Source organism: Chrysemys picta, chromosome 3, assembly GCF_011386835.1.
Source record: "Chrysemys picta bellii isolate R12L10 chromosome 3, ASM1138683v2, whole genome shotgun sequence".
Classification (NCBI taxonomy): Eukaryota; Metazoa; Chordata; order Testudines; family Emydidae; genus Chrysemys; species Chrysemys picta.
The window spans coordinates 26,705,273-26,717,823 of NC_088793.1; the positions used below are offsets into that span (position 1 = coordinate 26,705,273).

Below are 12,551 nucleotides of genomic sequence, written 5' to 3' on the forward strand. Positions count from 1 at the left end.
TCACTTTTCACAGTATACTTATAGCTAGCAAGTCTTAAAAACAAACAAACAAACCCCAAAACAAACCACCCCCCCCCCAAAGAAACAACAAGAAAAAAGGCAAGAATGTTCAAAGCACCTTATTTGTGTTTCTATTCTGTGTAGGTCCAGTAAAGCATAGAGACAACTGTACATTATTTTTTATTATTGAGTCTGCAAAAAACAAACCCCTATATAGATAAATTACAATGATTTAGACATGTGCATATTTATTTGTTTTTCCTAAAGTTAATTATTTTAGAAGAAGTTCTCAGAGTGGCCACCAGCAAGAGTTGGTGGCGGCACTCTGAGGCCACCAAAATTTTTGTTGCGAGAATCCCTGGACTAAAGCATGTATTTAAAGCTTTTACCAGGAGCAGAAGTCCTTTAATGTGTACTGCTTTAGTAGTGGTTGTATTTTTGCTATTTTGTGTGTTGTCTTTAGTGTGATTGGCACCTACTATAGTCATCTGTGAGTTTATTTGACACACATTTCTGGTGAAAGAGTGAATTTTTTGGCTGGGGGTAGGGAATTGAGGTTTGATTTAAAAAAGAAAAAGAAAAGTTACTTGCCCATTTATTGCTCTTAACAGGGCTAAATCCTTTGACAGAAGAATTTAAAGCTATACCATTCAGAAGTCTGACCTAGATGCAGGAATATACATATAGTCTAAGGCAAACGATAAACAGTTGGAGGGCAAGAGGAATGTAAAACACTTAGGCAAGGGCTCAAACCCCCCCAAACTTCCACTTTTGTTACTATTTAACCATACATGAACTGCCATGATTGCCTGTTTCTTGTTCCTCATTTGATCTTTTAACTCTTGCGTGTTTATTTTAATCCTTATTTTCTACTTTTAAAGAAAATAGTTTGCCTTTTTTTCTCTGTAACTTCAAGTTACAGAGAATCGACCCTTTACTGTAGTTCAGACCAGCAAGTGATCTGTGCCCCGCACTGTAGAAGAAGGTGAAAAACCCCCAGGGTCTCTGCCAATCTGACCTGTGGGAAAATTCCTTCCAGAGTCCAAATATGGTGATCCTGAGCATATGGGCGAGACCCACTAACAAGACACCTGGAAAAAAATTCTCCATTGTAACTCCGAGTCCTTCCCATCTAGTGTCCCATCTCCAGCCGTTAAAATATTTACTAATAGCACTCATGGATGGGCCACATGCCACTGTAGGCAGTCTAATCATCCCATCCATAAACTTAACAAGCTCAGTCTTGAAGCCAGTTAGGATTTTTGCCCCCGCTACACCCCTTAAAGGCTGTTCTAGAACTTCACTCCTTTGATGGTTAGAAACCTTGGTCTAATTTCAAGCCTAAATTTATTGATGGCCAGTTTATACCTATTTCTTCTTGTGCTAACACTGGCCCTTAAATAACTCCTCTCTCTCCAGGGTGTTTATACCTCTGATATATTTATAGAGAGCAGTCATATCAGCCTTCATTTCATTAGGCTAAACAAGTCAAGCTCCTTAATCTCCTTTCATAAGGTAGGTATTCCATTCCTCTAATCAGCTGAGTAGCCCTTTTCTGCACTTATTCCAGTTTGAATTCATCTTTTTTAAACATGAGAGACCAGAATTGCATTCTAGAATTGTATTCTAGAGGAGGTCTCACCAGTGCCTTCTACAATGGAATTATCACTTCCCTGTCTTTACTGGAAATATCTTGCTGGATATATCCTAGGATTGCATTATCCTTTTTCATGGCTGCATCACATTGATGGCTCACAGTGATCAACAAATACACCCAGGTCTTTCTCCTTCTCTGTCATTTCCAACTGATATGTCCCCAGCTTATAGCAAAAAATCTTGTTAGCTCCTAAGTGAATGACCTTGAATTTGTCAGCTATCACATCCAGGAATACCTGGGCCCTATTGGTATTAGTAACAATTGTGCTCATATCTGGACCTGGGACATTAAAGTCTCCCATAATCACACACTTCCCAGTAGTATTTATGGATAGGGACATTTTTAATTTAATATCCAGATGGGATCCTGGGAATCTAGCAGACACCAGGCACTATCCTATTAGAGCCTCTGTTCCGTATCTTTCTCAGTGATTTTGACCCAAACATATTCATTTTTTGTCCATTTCATCACTTCTAGTTTCTTTGCAGTCTACTTTGTCATTAGTACACAATGCTACTCCACCACCTTTGCCTTTATTTCTGCCTTTCCAGAATGGCACATACCCTTTAATACCCGAAGCCCTCCTTATAGCACCATTTCCTGAGCCATCTGTTGATCATCATAATCTTGTCTCGTCTTCGCTCTCCTCCTTTAGGGACAGGTAGAATCCCACTGAAGATCACCTGAGCCTCTATTTCTTTAATCATCTTCGCCAGCCTGGCATAGTCTTCCTTGGTGTGTTCCAGTGAGAATCTAACAGTATTACACCTCTACACGATATAACATGAATTTGGATATAACACAGTAAAGCAGCGCTCCAGGGGGGTGGGGCTGCGCACTCCGGCGGATCAAAGCAAGTTCGATATAACGCGGTAAGAGTTTTTTGGCTCCCAAGGACAGCATTATATCGGGGTAGAGGTGTATTTGCTCCCACGTGAGGGACACTTGGATTCTTTCCTGCTCCCATTATGATCTTCTTCAGCCTCAGGTCCACATCTCATATCTTAGCTCCTGGCAGACAGCCCATCCTTTTGGTCTCTGTATCAGCTCTGGTGGCAGGCCTGTTTGCTGTTCTTGGTAGGGAGTCTTCAGTCACATACCCCCTCTCTTCCTGGTGGTGGTGCAATTCTCTGGCCTGCCTCCTTCCTTCTGTTCTTTCTGGTTGCAAGTCGTCTTGTCTTTTGTTCTCATTTGAAATCTTCGTGAGTCATCCTTTATCCTCCCGGGGCTCTGAGCTCTGGCTATCTCCATTGACTTTCCCTCTTCTTGTAGGACTTAGCTGCTCTTCTGTTACTACTTGCCTCACTCCTTCATTTTGCAACTCAGCAAACACACTCCTCTGCTCTTTTGCTAGTCAGTCTTTTTTTTTTCTGCCTTTTTCTCATAGTCACATGCTTTCATTGGCCACCTTCCTCATCCAGCAATCTATCTTCACAGTTATCTGGTCCAGCTTGTATCTGCAAGTCTTGAGTTTTCCCTTCAGCCTCCATCATCTGATGAAATTCCCATCGAAACTCAACTATAGTGTCTAGCTGCATCTCTAGACCTCGGATCTTCTCTTCCATCAGATCTGTCAGGCAGCACCATTCAGGTACCCTCTCTAGAATAATGTACAAATGAAGCACCATTCAGGTACCCTCTCTAGAATAATGTATATCTCGCAGCTTCCACATCCAGGCATCTTTATTGTCCATTCCATTCCTCGAGCCCCTACCACTGCTGCTTCTGTAGCTGTAATAGCCTTCCCCCCTTTAAGCTGCTGTCCTAAATAAATAAATAAACCCCAGAACATCATACTCACCCTGTTTTCAGCTCTGTGTGCTGGCTGACCGCTTGGCTGCTTTGAGAGGCCTGCTGATTAGGGAAACCCTGAGCCCTAGTCCAGGCTCAGTTGTGATCAAAGGCTCTACTTCTTTTACAACAGACTACTCCCTACCAGCCAGTCCTTTGACTAAAGGAGTTTTCTCACAATCAGTTTTTCTGTAGAGCTTGCTGATTTTTCAGTCAAATCAGGATCTACTGGGTTCTCCTCAGTAAATGGATAACAGAAGGTCTTTTTGCTTCAGGTTATATTTCTCCAAAACATTGTTTTGACCCCAGAGACCAGATAACACCCTGTGGCCTTGGCGTCCCATGCTGATTACAACTCTCCTCTCCACTCCCCCCAGCCAGCATGTTTTCCTGTTGACTTGACATGTAAATAGGGCTTCCTTTGTGTTTGACTTATTCTGCATTTGAAGATCTAGGCAGACAGGTAAATTAATGTAAAAACTTTGTATATCATCCTTGCTTACTTTAAACATATTTTTAGTATAATCATACAACTTGTTGTGTAACACCCATATATACCTCTTGCAAGGCTTATGATGATCAGTATGATATAAGCTTTTGATACTTTACACATCCAGGGGCTCTTTAGGGTCATAGGCATAGTGTTGATTTCATCATCAAGCTGTGGTATAAATTCCTGCAAGTTCTGTACAGAAGGGCACTAGGGAGACAAAGGGAAAACATTGTATTTGTTGTGTGCATCCACACCTTGCAGTAAGACACAAACTTGCTTTGTAAAATGAATGTCGCATGAGCAAATTGATAACATTTGTGCTTATATCATAAGGGACTGGTTATTTGAGCAGTGTCAGGGAGAATGGATGACACTCAGGTCCTATAACTTGTAATATATGTGGTACAGGTTCTAAACATACTGTGCGTGTGTTGTTTAAAGGGGGGAGTGTTGGGCAAAACAAAAACAACCTTATTTTATTTTGTATTTATTTTTAGTTACAAGGTTTATTTCCAGTTTTTTCTGTGGGAACTGCTTATTGTTATAGAGCACTTATTGCTCAAAGAAAGCAAGATAGACATTGCCATGATGTGCGTTTTAAAACAAACATGAAAAAAACCTGTTCAATTTCTACAATATTAAAAATAGATAAATTCTTTGTTCTGCATTGTGCACCTGTGGTAGGTAGCCATAGTTACCCTTCTGTGTTTCTTAGATGTAGATCCTGCCTTAAATTAACACACCTCCATATCTAATTTTATTCACTTATCTAATTGCTTTTTTTAGTTTATTTTGGAAATGTTTAATTTTGTTTTGGGTAAGGGAAATTCATTGTTATCAGCCAGACTATATGTGATCATGATCCCAAATAGATCTTGCATTTATTTAGAAAGTGTCACATGCAAGCCAGACAACAGACAGGTTTTTCTGCTGTTGAATAATGTTGGATATGCTTGCTTAATAAAACCTGTTAAATGCTAAAATGTATGTTTTAAACAATTGTACAGTATTTTTGTTCTTTTCACTGTCATCCATTCTGTGTGATTTTAAAATATTGAATTGTGGTCTGTGTACTGTTACAGTGCTGATCAAGTTTCAGAGTCTGAAAAGTTGGAAAGACAGAAAAAAATAGCCCATTTGAAAGACCAGTTGAAGACCGTCCATGATCAAGAGGTCATGATGGGTCAAGAGATGGATCGGTTTCAGCAGGCTGTCTACAAATCCAAGGAAGAACATGCTAGACTCAAGTAAGTTTAACTTTGTTTTTAATTGTCAATGTTTCTTTACTACAAGGGCAATAGGTGTTCTGCTTCATTACCTGTATTTCAAAGTACTCCATGCAGCACTATACTTAATTTATTTTTTAGTCCTAATTCTCCCAAAACAGCTTATGATCTGGTACTTCTTTGTCCATCATCCACAGTGAGACTAAATTTGAAAGTTCTCCGCACAAAATACAAAATGTGCTTGCATTAATGCTGAAATGCAGTGCTAAAATTAAAATCTGATTTAATCTAAGATAGGGTGGGTGAAAACCAGTGTTTTCAAATAAAAATCAGATTTTTTTTTAAAACTCAAAGGCAGATAATGGTGGTTGTCTCCGTAATATAATAAGGGATTTGGCATATGTTGCTTACTCTTCTCATATTAGTCCTGTTAATCTTCCTTAATTCCCACTATCTTACTTCTACATCAAAATTGTTTCTTATTGGTGTGTTGTTACCTAGAAGAATGTTTCTGCAAGATACTGGACTACTAATTACATTTATAACATGATTACCACTTGAATTCTACTGATATTTCCCAAACGTTTGTATATCATTGGTTTGTGCATACTATTTATGAAATGATGATACCAATAAGATAAATGGTAGAACCATATTTATAAATTGCATTTATCAAGCCTCTTCTGATAAGCTCACCTGTACAATGGAACTCATGTTCATATTCTAGCTTACACTTTCTTGAGCTCACTTAATATAATGATACCATCTCTACCTTCAAGTATCAGAGGGGTAGCTGTGTTAGTCTGAATCTGTAAAAAGCAACAGAGGGTCCTGTGGCACCTTTGAGACTAACAGAAGTATTGGGAGCATAAGCTTTCGTGGGTAAGAACCTCACTTCTTCAGATGCAAGACTGAAGAAGTGAGGTTCTTACCCACGAAAGCTTATGCTCCCAATACTTCTGTTAGTCTCAAAGGTGCCACAGGACCCTCTGTTACATCTCTACCTTGTTCACGTTTCAGTTTAAGCCTGTGTACACCTAACATTGAGTTAGTGACATTCCTTTCCGTTGTCACACTTCTGATATTATTACTATGTACTTTTTGAAGTTATCTTGGAAATCTTTCTTTCTGTTTTTATTATTGATACTCTTGCTTGTGTTGTATTGCTGCTCTGGGCATGTCACCTTGGTACAAATGAAAATGTTTTTCAAATCCATATACTCTAAAGCAATGAGGATAGTTCAGCATACTCTTTCTTAGGCTTCAAAATATTTGAGAGAGAAAGTCCTTTTTCCAATTGTAACAAGTTTTGTTACGACAACAAGAAAGTCTGACTGCTAAATTTGACAACTGATAAAATTGTGTCAAAAGTTGCTATATTAATTAAAGTCAATGTAAATTTGTTACAAAATGTTTCAGTAGCCTTTCCTTTCCTCAGGCGAGAAGAACTTGATGTGAAACAAGCATTGGATTCCAAGCAAAGACAGCTGAAGGAGCTGACAGACAGTAAAACAAATAGATTGAAAAGATTTGGACAACATGTGCCAGTCCTTCTTGAAGAAATTGAAGATGCCTATAGAAAAGGACATTTTAAACACAAACCTATTGGACCTTTAGGTAAGATAGCCCTTGCATAAAGGAACGTAAAAAGTTTGCCTTTATAGAGTCCCACTGTACACTTGGTCATGTGAACACGGAGCCTTTTTGAAAAGTATTTGTCACTTAAGGGGCATGATGTCCAATTCTCTTAAGGTCTGAATTTCCTAGACTAAATATGTTAGACTATACAAAGCACACGGGATTTTTTATGGAGGAAAAGGCAAATACGCCGCATTTGTTGAAAATACAACAGTTAGCATATGCTGTTCAGTCACACACACTCTCTCACTCACGCCAGTTGATGTTTATAGTTACCAGTCTGTTGTAGCTCGAGTCAATCTAATGGCCAGTTAGATTGAGCATGAGTGTGGAGCTGGGCTCTTGTCGGTCGCGATCTGATGCTCCGAGGCTTTGCAGGACTGAACCCAGAGTTCCATGGCAAAACACCCCAGCTTTATAGTTGTAAATTCCCATTTGAGTCCATGCAGGGAAGGAGGTTGGGGTGTGGAGTGCAGGAGGGGGGTCAGGGCAGGGGTGCGGACTGCGGGAGGGGGGTCAGGGCAGGGGTTGGGATGTGGCAGGGGGTTCAGGACAGGGGGTTGGGGTGCACAGGGGTGTAGGGTGAAGCAGGGAGCTCAGAGCAGGTGTACGAGGGGGCTTAGGGCAGGGAGTTGGGGGGTAGGAGGGGTTCGGGCTCTGGCCTGGTGCCGCTTACCTAAAGCGGCTTCGGGATGGCAGTGGCGTGCACCGGGGCCAGGGAAGGCTCCCTGTATGCCTGCCCTGTCCCCAGCCCCGTGCTGCTCCAGGAAGCGCTGCGGCCCCTGAGGGAGGGGGGGTAGAGGGCTCCGCATGCACTGCCCTTGCCACGCCTCCAGGTACCTCCTCCGAAGCGCCTATTGGCTGCAGTTCCCCGTTCCCGGCCAATGGGAGCTGCGGGGGGCAGTGCCTGGAGGCAAGGGCAACACACGGAGTCCTCTGCCCCCCTGCCCGGGGGCTGCAGGGACATTGTGCCAGCCGCTTCTGAGAGCAGTGCGGGGCTCGCAGCGCCACGGGGGGCAATCCTGCGGGCCGGATCCAAAGCCCTGAGGGGCCAGATCCGGCCTGCAGGCTGTAGTTTGCCCACCCCTGTGCTAAGGGATGTGTCTGACCAAACCGTGTGCTCTTCTGTACCTATCAGCCTTCTCCAGCCTTAAATTAAAAATTCTTCTAAGATCTTTTTAATTTTACATGCCAGCAATCTGATTTCCTTTTTGGTGCAGGTGGAGCCCATCCTTCCTGTATAGGCTCCTCCTTTCCTAAAAGGTTTCCCATTTCCTAATAAACCTAAATCCCTCCTCCAAACGCCATAATCTTTTCTACACATTGAGACCTTGTAGTTTTGCCTGTCTGGCCCTGCTCATGGAACTGGAAGCATTTCAAAGAATGCTACCTTGGAGATTCATGGATTTAGCCATGAACTGCTTCCAGAGATTTCAGGGGAAAGGACCTACCCATTGTGAGGGTATGCTTCTCAAAGTGTTTGTGAGAAGAGAAATTTGCATGTAAGAGAACAAATTATCTATTTGTATTTACATTATTGCTTAGAAAATCTAACCTGAGCTTAAAAAAAAATTAAATATATGTTCTCAAATGTTTTTTTAAAACTAAAACAAAGAATAATGTAGTTACATTTTCATTGCACTTACATATTCAAATATATTTGACACTGTGCCTCTGAAGTCTTGACTTTTTTGTTTATATTTAGGTGCTTTCATTAGTCTCAAAGATGCTGAACTTACTTTGGCTGTTGAAACTTGTTTAAAAGCCCTACTGCAGGCATTTTGTTGTGATAATCATCATGATGAGAGAACACTTCAGACACTGATGTCAAAGTTTTATACATCTGGATATCGGCCCCAAATAATTGTCAGTAGGTTTCGAAATGAAGTGTATGATGTCAGACCCAGGTGAGTTCCAAGTTTTGAATAAAATTGCTTCTTCAGAATCTTGATCCAAATGGCTTAATAGTAACTCCAATATACAGTGCATTTTTTAATGTAGGTCATGTGAATTTTTAAAGCGGTTTGCACTGTTTAAATATGTACATTTTAGTTTTGTTTCTTTTCTCATAGGGCCGTTCACCATCCAGAATTCCCATCAGTCCTTACAGCTTTAGAAATAGATAATGCAGTGGTTGCTAATTGTTTGATTGACATGAGGAATATAGAAACAATCCTACTAATTAAGGTAGGACATAACTGCCATATTTGTTTTTGCTATAAGTTTTAATAGGAATTTATATGCTATTGAGGCTTTTTGTAATTAAAAAAAGGCAACCTGGTTGCTTCTTGCTGCCCCAAGATACCTATGGAAACAAGGCATTCTTCTTTGAATGGTTGCAGATGTGTATTCTACTCAGTACACACATGTGCACACAGCCAGTGCACTGAAGCCAGAGAGCTTTTCCTAGCAGCACCCATAGGAGTGGTGCTCCTGCTCTCTGGCCCTAAGACCTTTCCATGGCTATATAAAGGCAACACAGCCCCAATCCTGCTTACATCCTTCATGTTGGAGTCAGAGCTTCCCATGTGTTTTTTTTCATCATGGATTTTTGACATCAGTTATTTGTAAATAATTAGTAGTACCCTGTAATTAGTGGTTAGTTCGTTAGCTTTCATTTGTGTTAGTGTTATATAGTGCTATGCCCTCACCAGGGTTTGAGAACTGTCCTTCATGTGAGGTGGCTGTTCCCAATAACGACCCTCATATGTGCTGTTAGTTGTGCCGAGGAGAGGGGCACATTAAAGAGAAGTTCTTCATTTGCCACTCCTTTAAAAATAAGACTCAAGTGGACCAAGATTTGTGCTTAAAACAGCACCTCACTTAATAGGATAAAAAGGGGGTCCTGGATAACCCCCATCCAAGAATATTAACGGAACTGGCACATGAAACTGCAAGGCCAAAGGGGGGAAAAGAGTGATCCAGGAAACTACAGACCCCTTAGTTTGACCTAAATTGTATGCACGGTCTTAGAACAAATTTTGAAAGATTAATTAGTTAAGGACATAGAGGTAAAAGGTAATTAGGATAAAATACAACATGATTTTAAAAAAGGTAGATCATGCTAGATCAACTTAATCTTTCTTTGAGAAGATAACTGATTTTCTAGAAAAAGGAAATGCAGTAGATCTAATCTATTTGGATTTTAGGAAAGCATTTATTACAATTCCACATGGGAAATTATTAGTTAAATTGGAGATGATGTGGATTACTATGAGAATTGAAAAGTGGGTAAGGAACTGGTTAAATGAGGGACTACAGCGGGTCATACAAAAGGTGAATTGTCAGGCAGATGGAAGGTTACTAATGAAGTTTCCCATGGATGGGTCTTGGGACCAGTCTTATTTAAAAATTTCATTTATAACGTTGGCACAAAAAATGGGAGTATGCTAATAAAATTTGCGGATGATGTAGAGTTTGCGTGGTATTGCCAATACAGAAGAGGACTGGAATATCGCACAAGAAAATTTAGATGAACTTTGAAATTGGAGTAATAGAAATGGGATGAAATGTAACAGTGCAATATGCAAGGTTAATGGTTTACTTAAAAGAATTTTTGATATAAAATTGGGACTTAGCAGTTGTAAGCGAAAGGACAAGAAAGATCTGCGTGCATTGATCGATCTCAGGATGACTATGAGCTGCCAGTGTGATGCAGCTGTGAAAAAGGCTAGCACAGTCCTAGGATGCATCCTGTGAGGTATTTCCAGTAAAGATAGGGAAGTGATGTTTTCCATTGTAGAAGACACTGGGAGATCACATCTGGAATACTGTGTTCAAGAAAGATGAATTCAAACTGGAACAAATGCAGAGAAGGGCTAGTAGGATGATGAGAGGAATGGAGAATCTACCTTATGAAGGAGACTTAAAGAGCTTGGCTTGTTTAACCTAATAAAATGAAGGCTGTAGGGAGATATGATTGCTCTCTATAAATATATCAGAGGGATAAACATCCCAGAGAGATTGGAGTTAAGGGCCAATGTTGGCACAAGAACAAATGGATATGAACTGGCCATCAACAAATTTAGGCTTGAAATTAGACAAAGGTTTCTAACTGTCAGAGGACTGAAGTTCTAGAACAGCCTTCTGAGGGGAATAGTATAGGCAAAAAAACCTAACTGGCTTCAAGACTGACCATGATAAGTTTATGGAGGGGATATATGATGAGGTTGCCTACAGTGATGTAGGGCCCATTTGTGCCCTCTATTAACAAATATCTCCAATGGCTGGAGATGGGACACTAGTGGGGAGCGGTATGAGTTACTACAGAGAATTTTTTCCAAGTGGTTCTCACCCACATGGTCATGGTCTAACTGATTACCATTTTTGGGGTCAGGAAGGAATTTCCCCCAGGTCATATTGGCGAGACCCTAGAGGTTTTTTGCCTTCTGCTGCTGCATGGGATATGGGTCACTTGCTGGTTTGAACTAGAGTAAATCATGTATTCTCTGTAATGGAAAGTTCTTAAATCAAGACTCAGCAAGAGGTTATGGGACTATTACAGGAGTGGATGGTTGAGTTTCTGTGGCCTGCAGTAGCGCAGGAAGTCAGACTACGTGATTCGGATAATCCCTTCTGCCCTTAAAGTCTATATCTAATATTAAGGACACAGCAGAGAACATCTACAGTTGGAAATTTAACCTGTTACTGATAGTAGTTGATGACAGTAGGTCCACCTGAACCAGAGCTGAAAACTGTTTAACTGCCTTTGTCTGTTGGTCAAAGCTATTTTCAGCACCCTCAGAAAGCTGTGTTTCAAAAAGGTTTTCTTTAAACGAGTTAAATAATTTTGTTCCAGTTTTGTTAGCAGTTAAACAGTTCTTGTCACTGGTTCAAAGCAGGGTGGATTTGATTTGAATCAAATTGATTTAAATCACTAATCAGGAAGACTCAATTTAATCATGGATTTCTACATAAAAGTGCATTCTTGTTGGTTGTTATAACCTTAATACATATTCTTCACAACTCAGAGATATGAGACCCAAATTGGGTCTCTTTTACGGCCTGCTGCCATTATAGGTTTTCCCTTCTAGTGTGAGAATGGTATGGTAGATCTCAAGTTAATGAAAACTACACTCAGAAAGACCTCAAGACTTCTGGAATATGCTGCTCAAACAGTTTCACTTTTGTTTCTACTGCTTGTCCCTCCCTTCTCACATTTATCTCCAGACTTCTTTTCCTTGTCCAGATCTATTCCGCCCCCAACAATCTTCTATTCATTGAACTTTTTGAAATTTTGCACTTTTAGAGAGAGGTAAGGGATTGAGTTTGTGTACACAAATTTGCAGAGGGATAATAGAGTTGAGGTCTGTTATTTCTCACCTCTATACATAATTTATTTAATTTTTTTTTTTTTTTTTTTTTTTTTTTTGCTATTAACAAGCATATTATCTCTGGAGACACAAATCCACAGTTTGAGAACTGCAAAACTAAGCATCTCTGATGGTATCTTCTAGACTTAGCACTGTGTCCCATTGGGTAGATAGAAAGATTAACCTAAATAATCTATACAGAAGCCCCTGGAACCCCATAAAATTGGGTCCCTAATCCATGAACTATTGGAATTCTTTTACAAAACTTTTCTTAAACATTATATGAATTTATTCTCATACTATAGAATTAGAATTTATAATCCCTATTCCATGATGAGATATCTTTGAGCTATAATTTATCTTAATTAAAACTATCTTTAGATGGCTTTTTTCCTTAAAAAGCATTTTATCAAAAAAATCCAATTTAAATAAAA

The 12,551-nt window shown here is 40.0% G+C and overlaps 1 protein-coding gene across 4 annotated transcripts in view; it reads left to right on the forward strand.

The window, feature by feature from the left end:
• Positions 1-12,551, forward strand: part of SMC6 (structural maintenance of chromosomes 6) — a 90,929-nt gene that overhangs the window by 36,058 nt on the left and 42,320 nt on the right. For all 4 annotated transcript variants that reach the window (XR_010599399.1, XM_065587648.1, XM_005293076.5 and 1 more), the window contains 4 exons: positions 5,024-5,188; positions 6,606-6,784; positions 8,511-8,712; positions 8,878-8,992. Coding sequence is in view for 3 of the 4 variants with exons in the window: in XM_065587648.1 (XP_065443720.1) it covers positions 5,024-5,188; positions 6,606-6,784; positions 8,511-8,712; positions 8,878-8,992 (661 nt within the window). In the remaining variant the exon portion in view is untranslated. The remainder of the gene's footprint in view (positions 1-5,023; positions 5,189-6,605; positions 6,785-8,510; positions 8,713-8,877; positions 8,993-12,551) is intronic.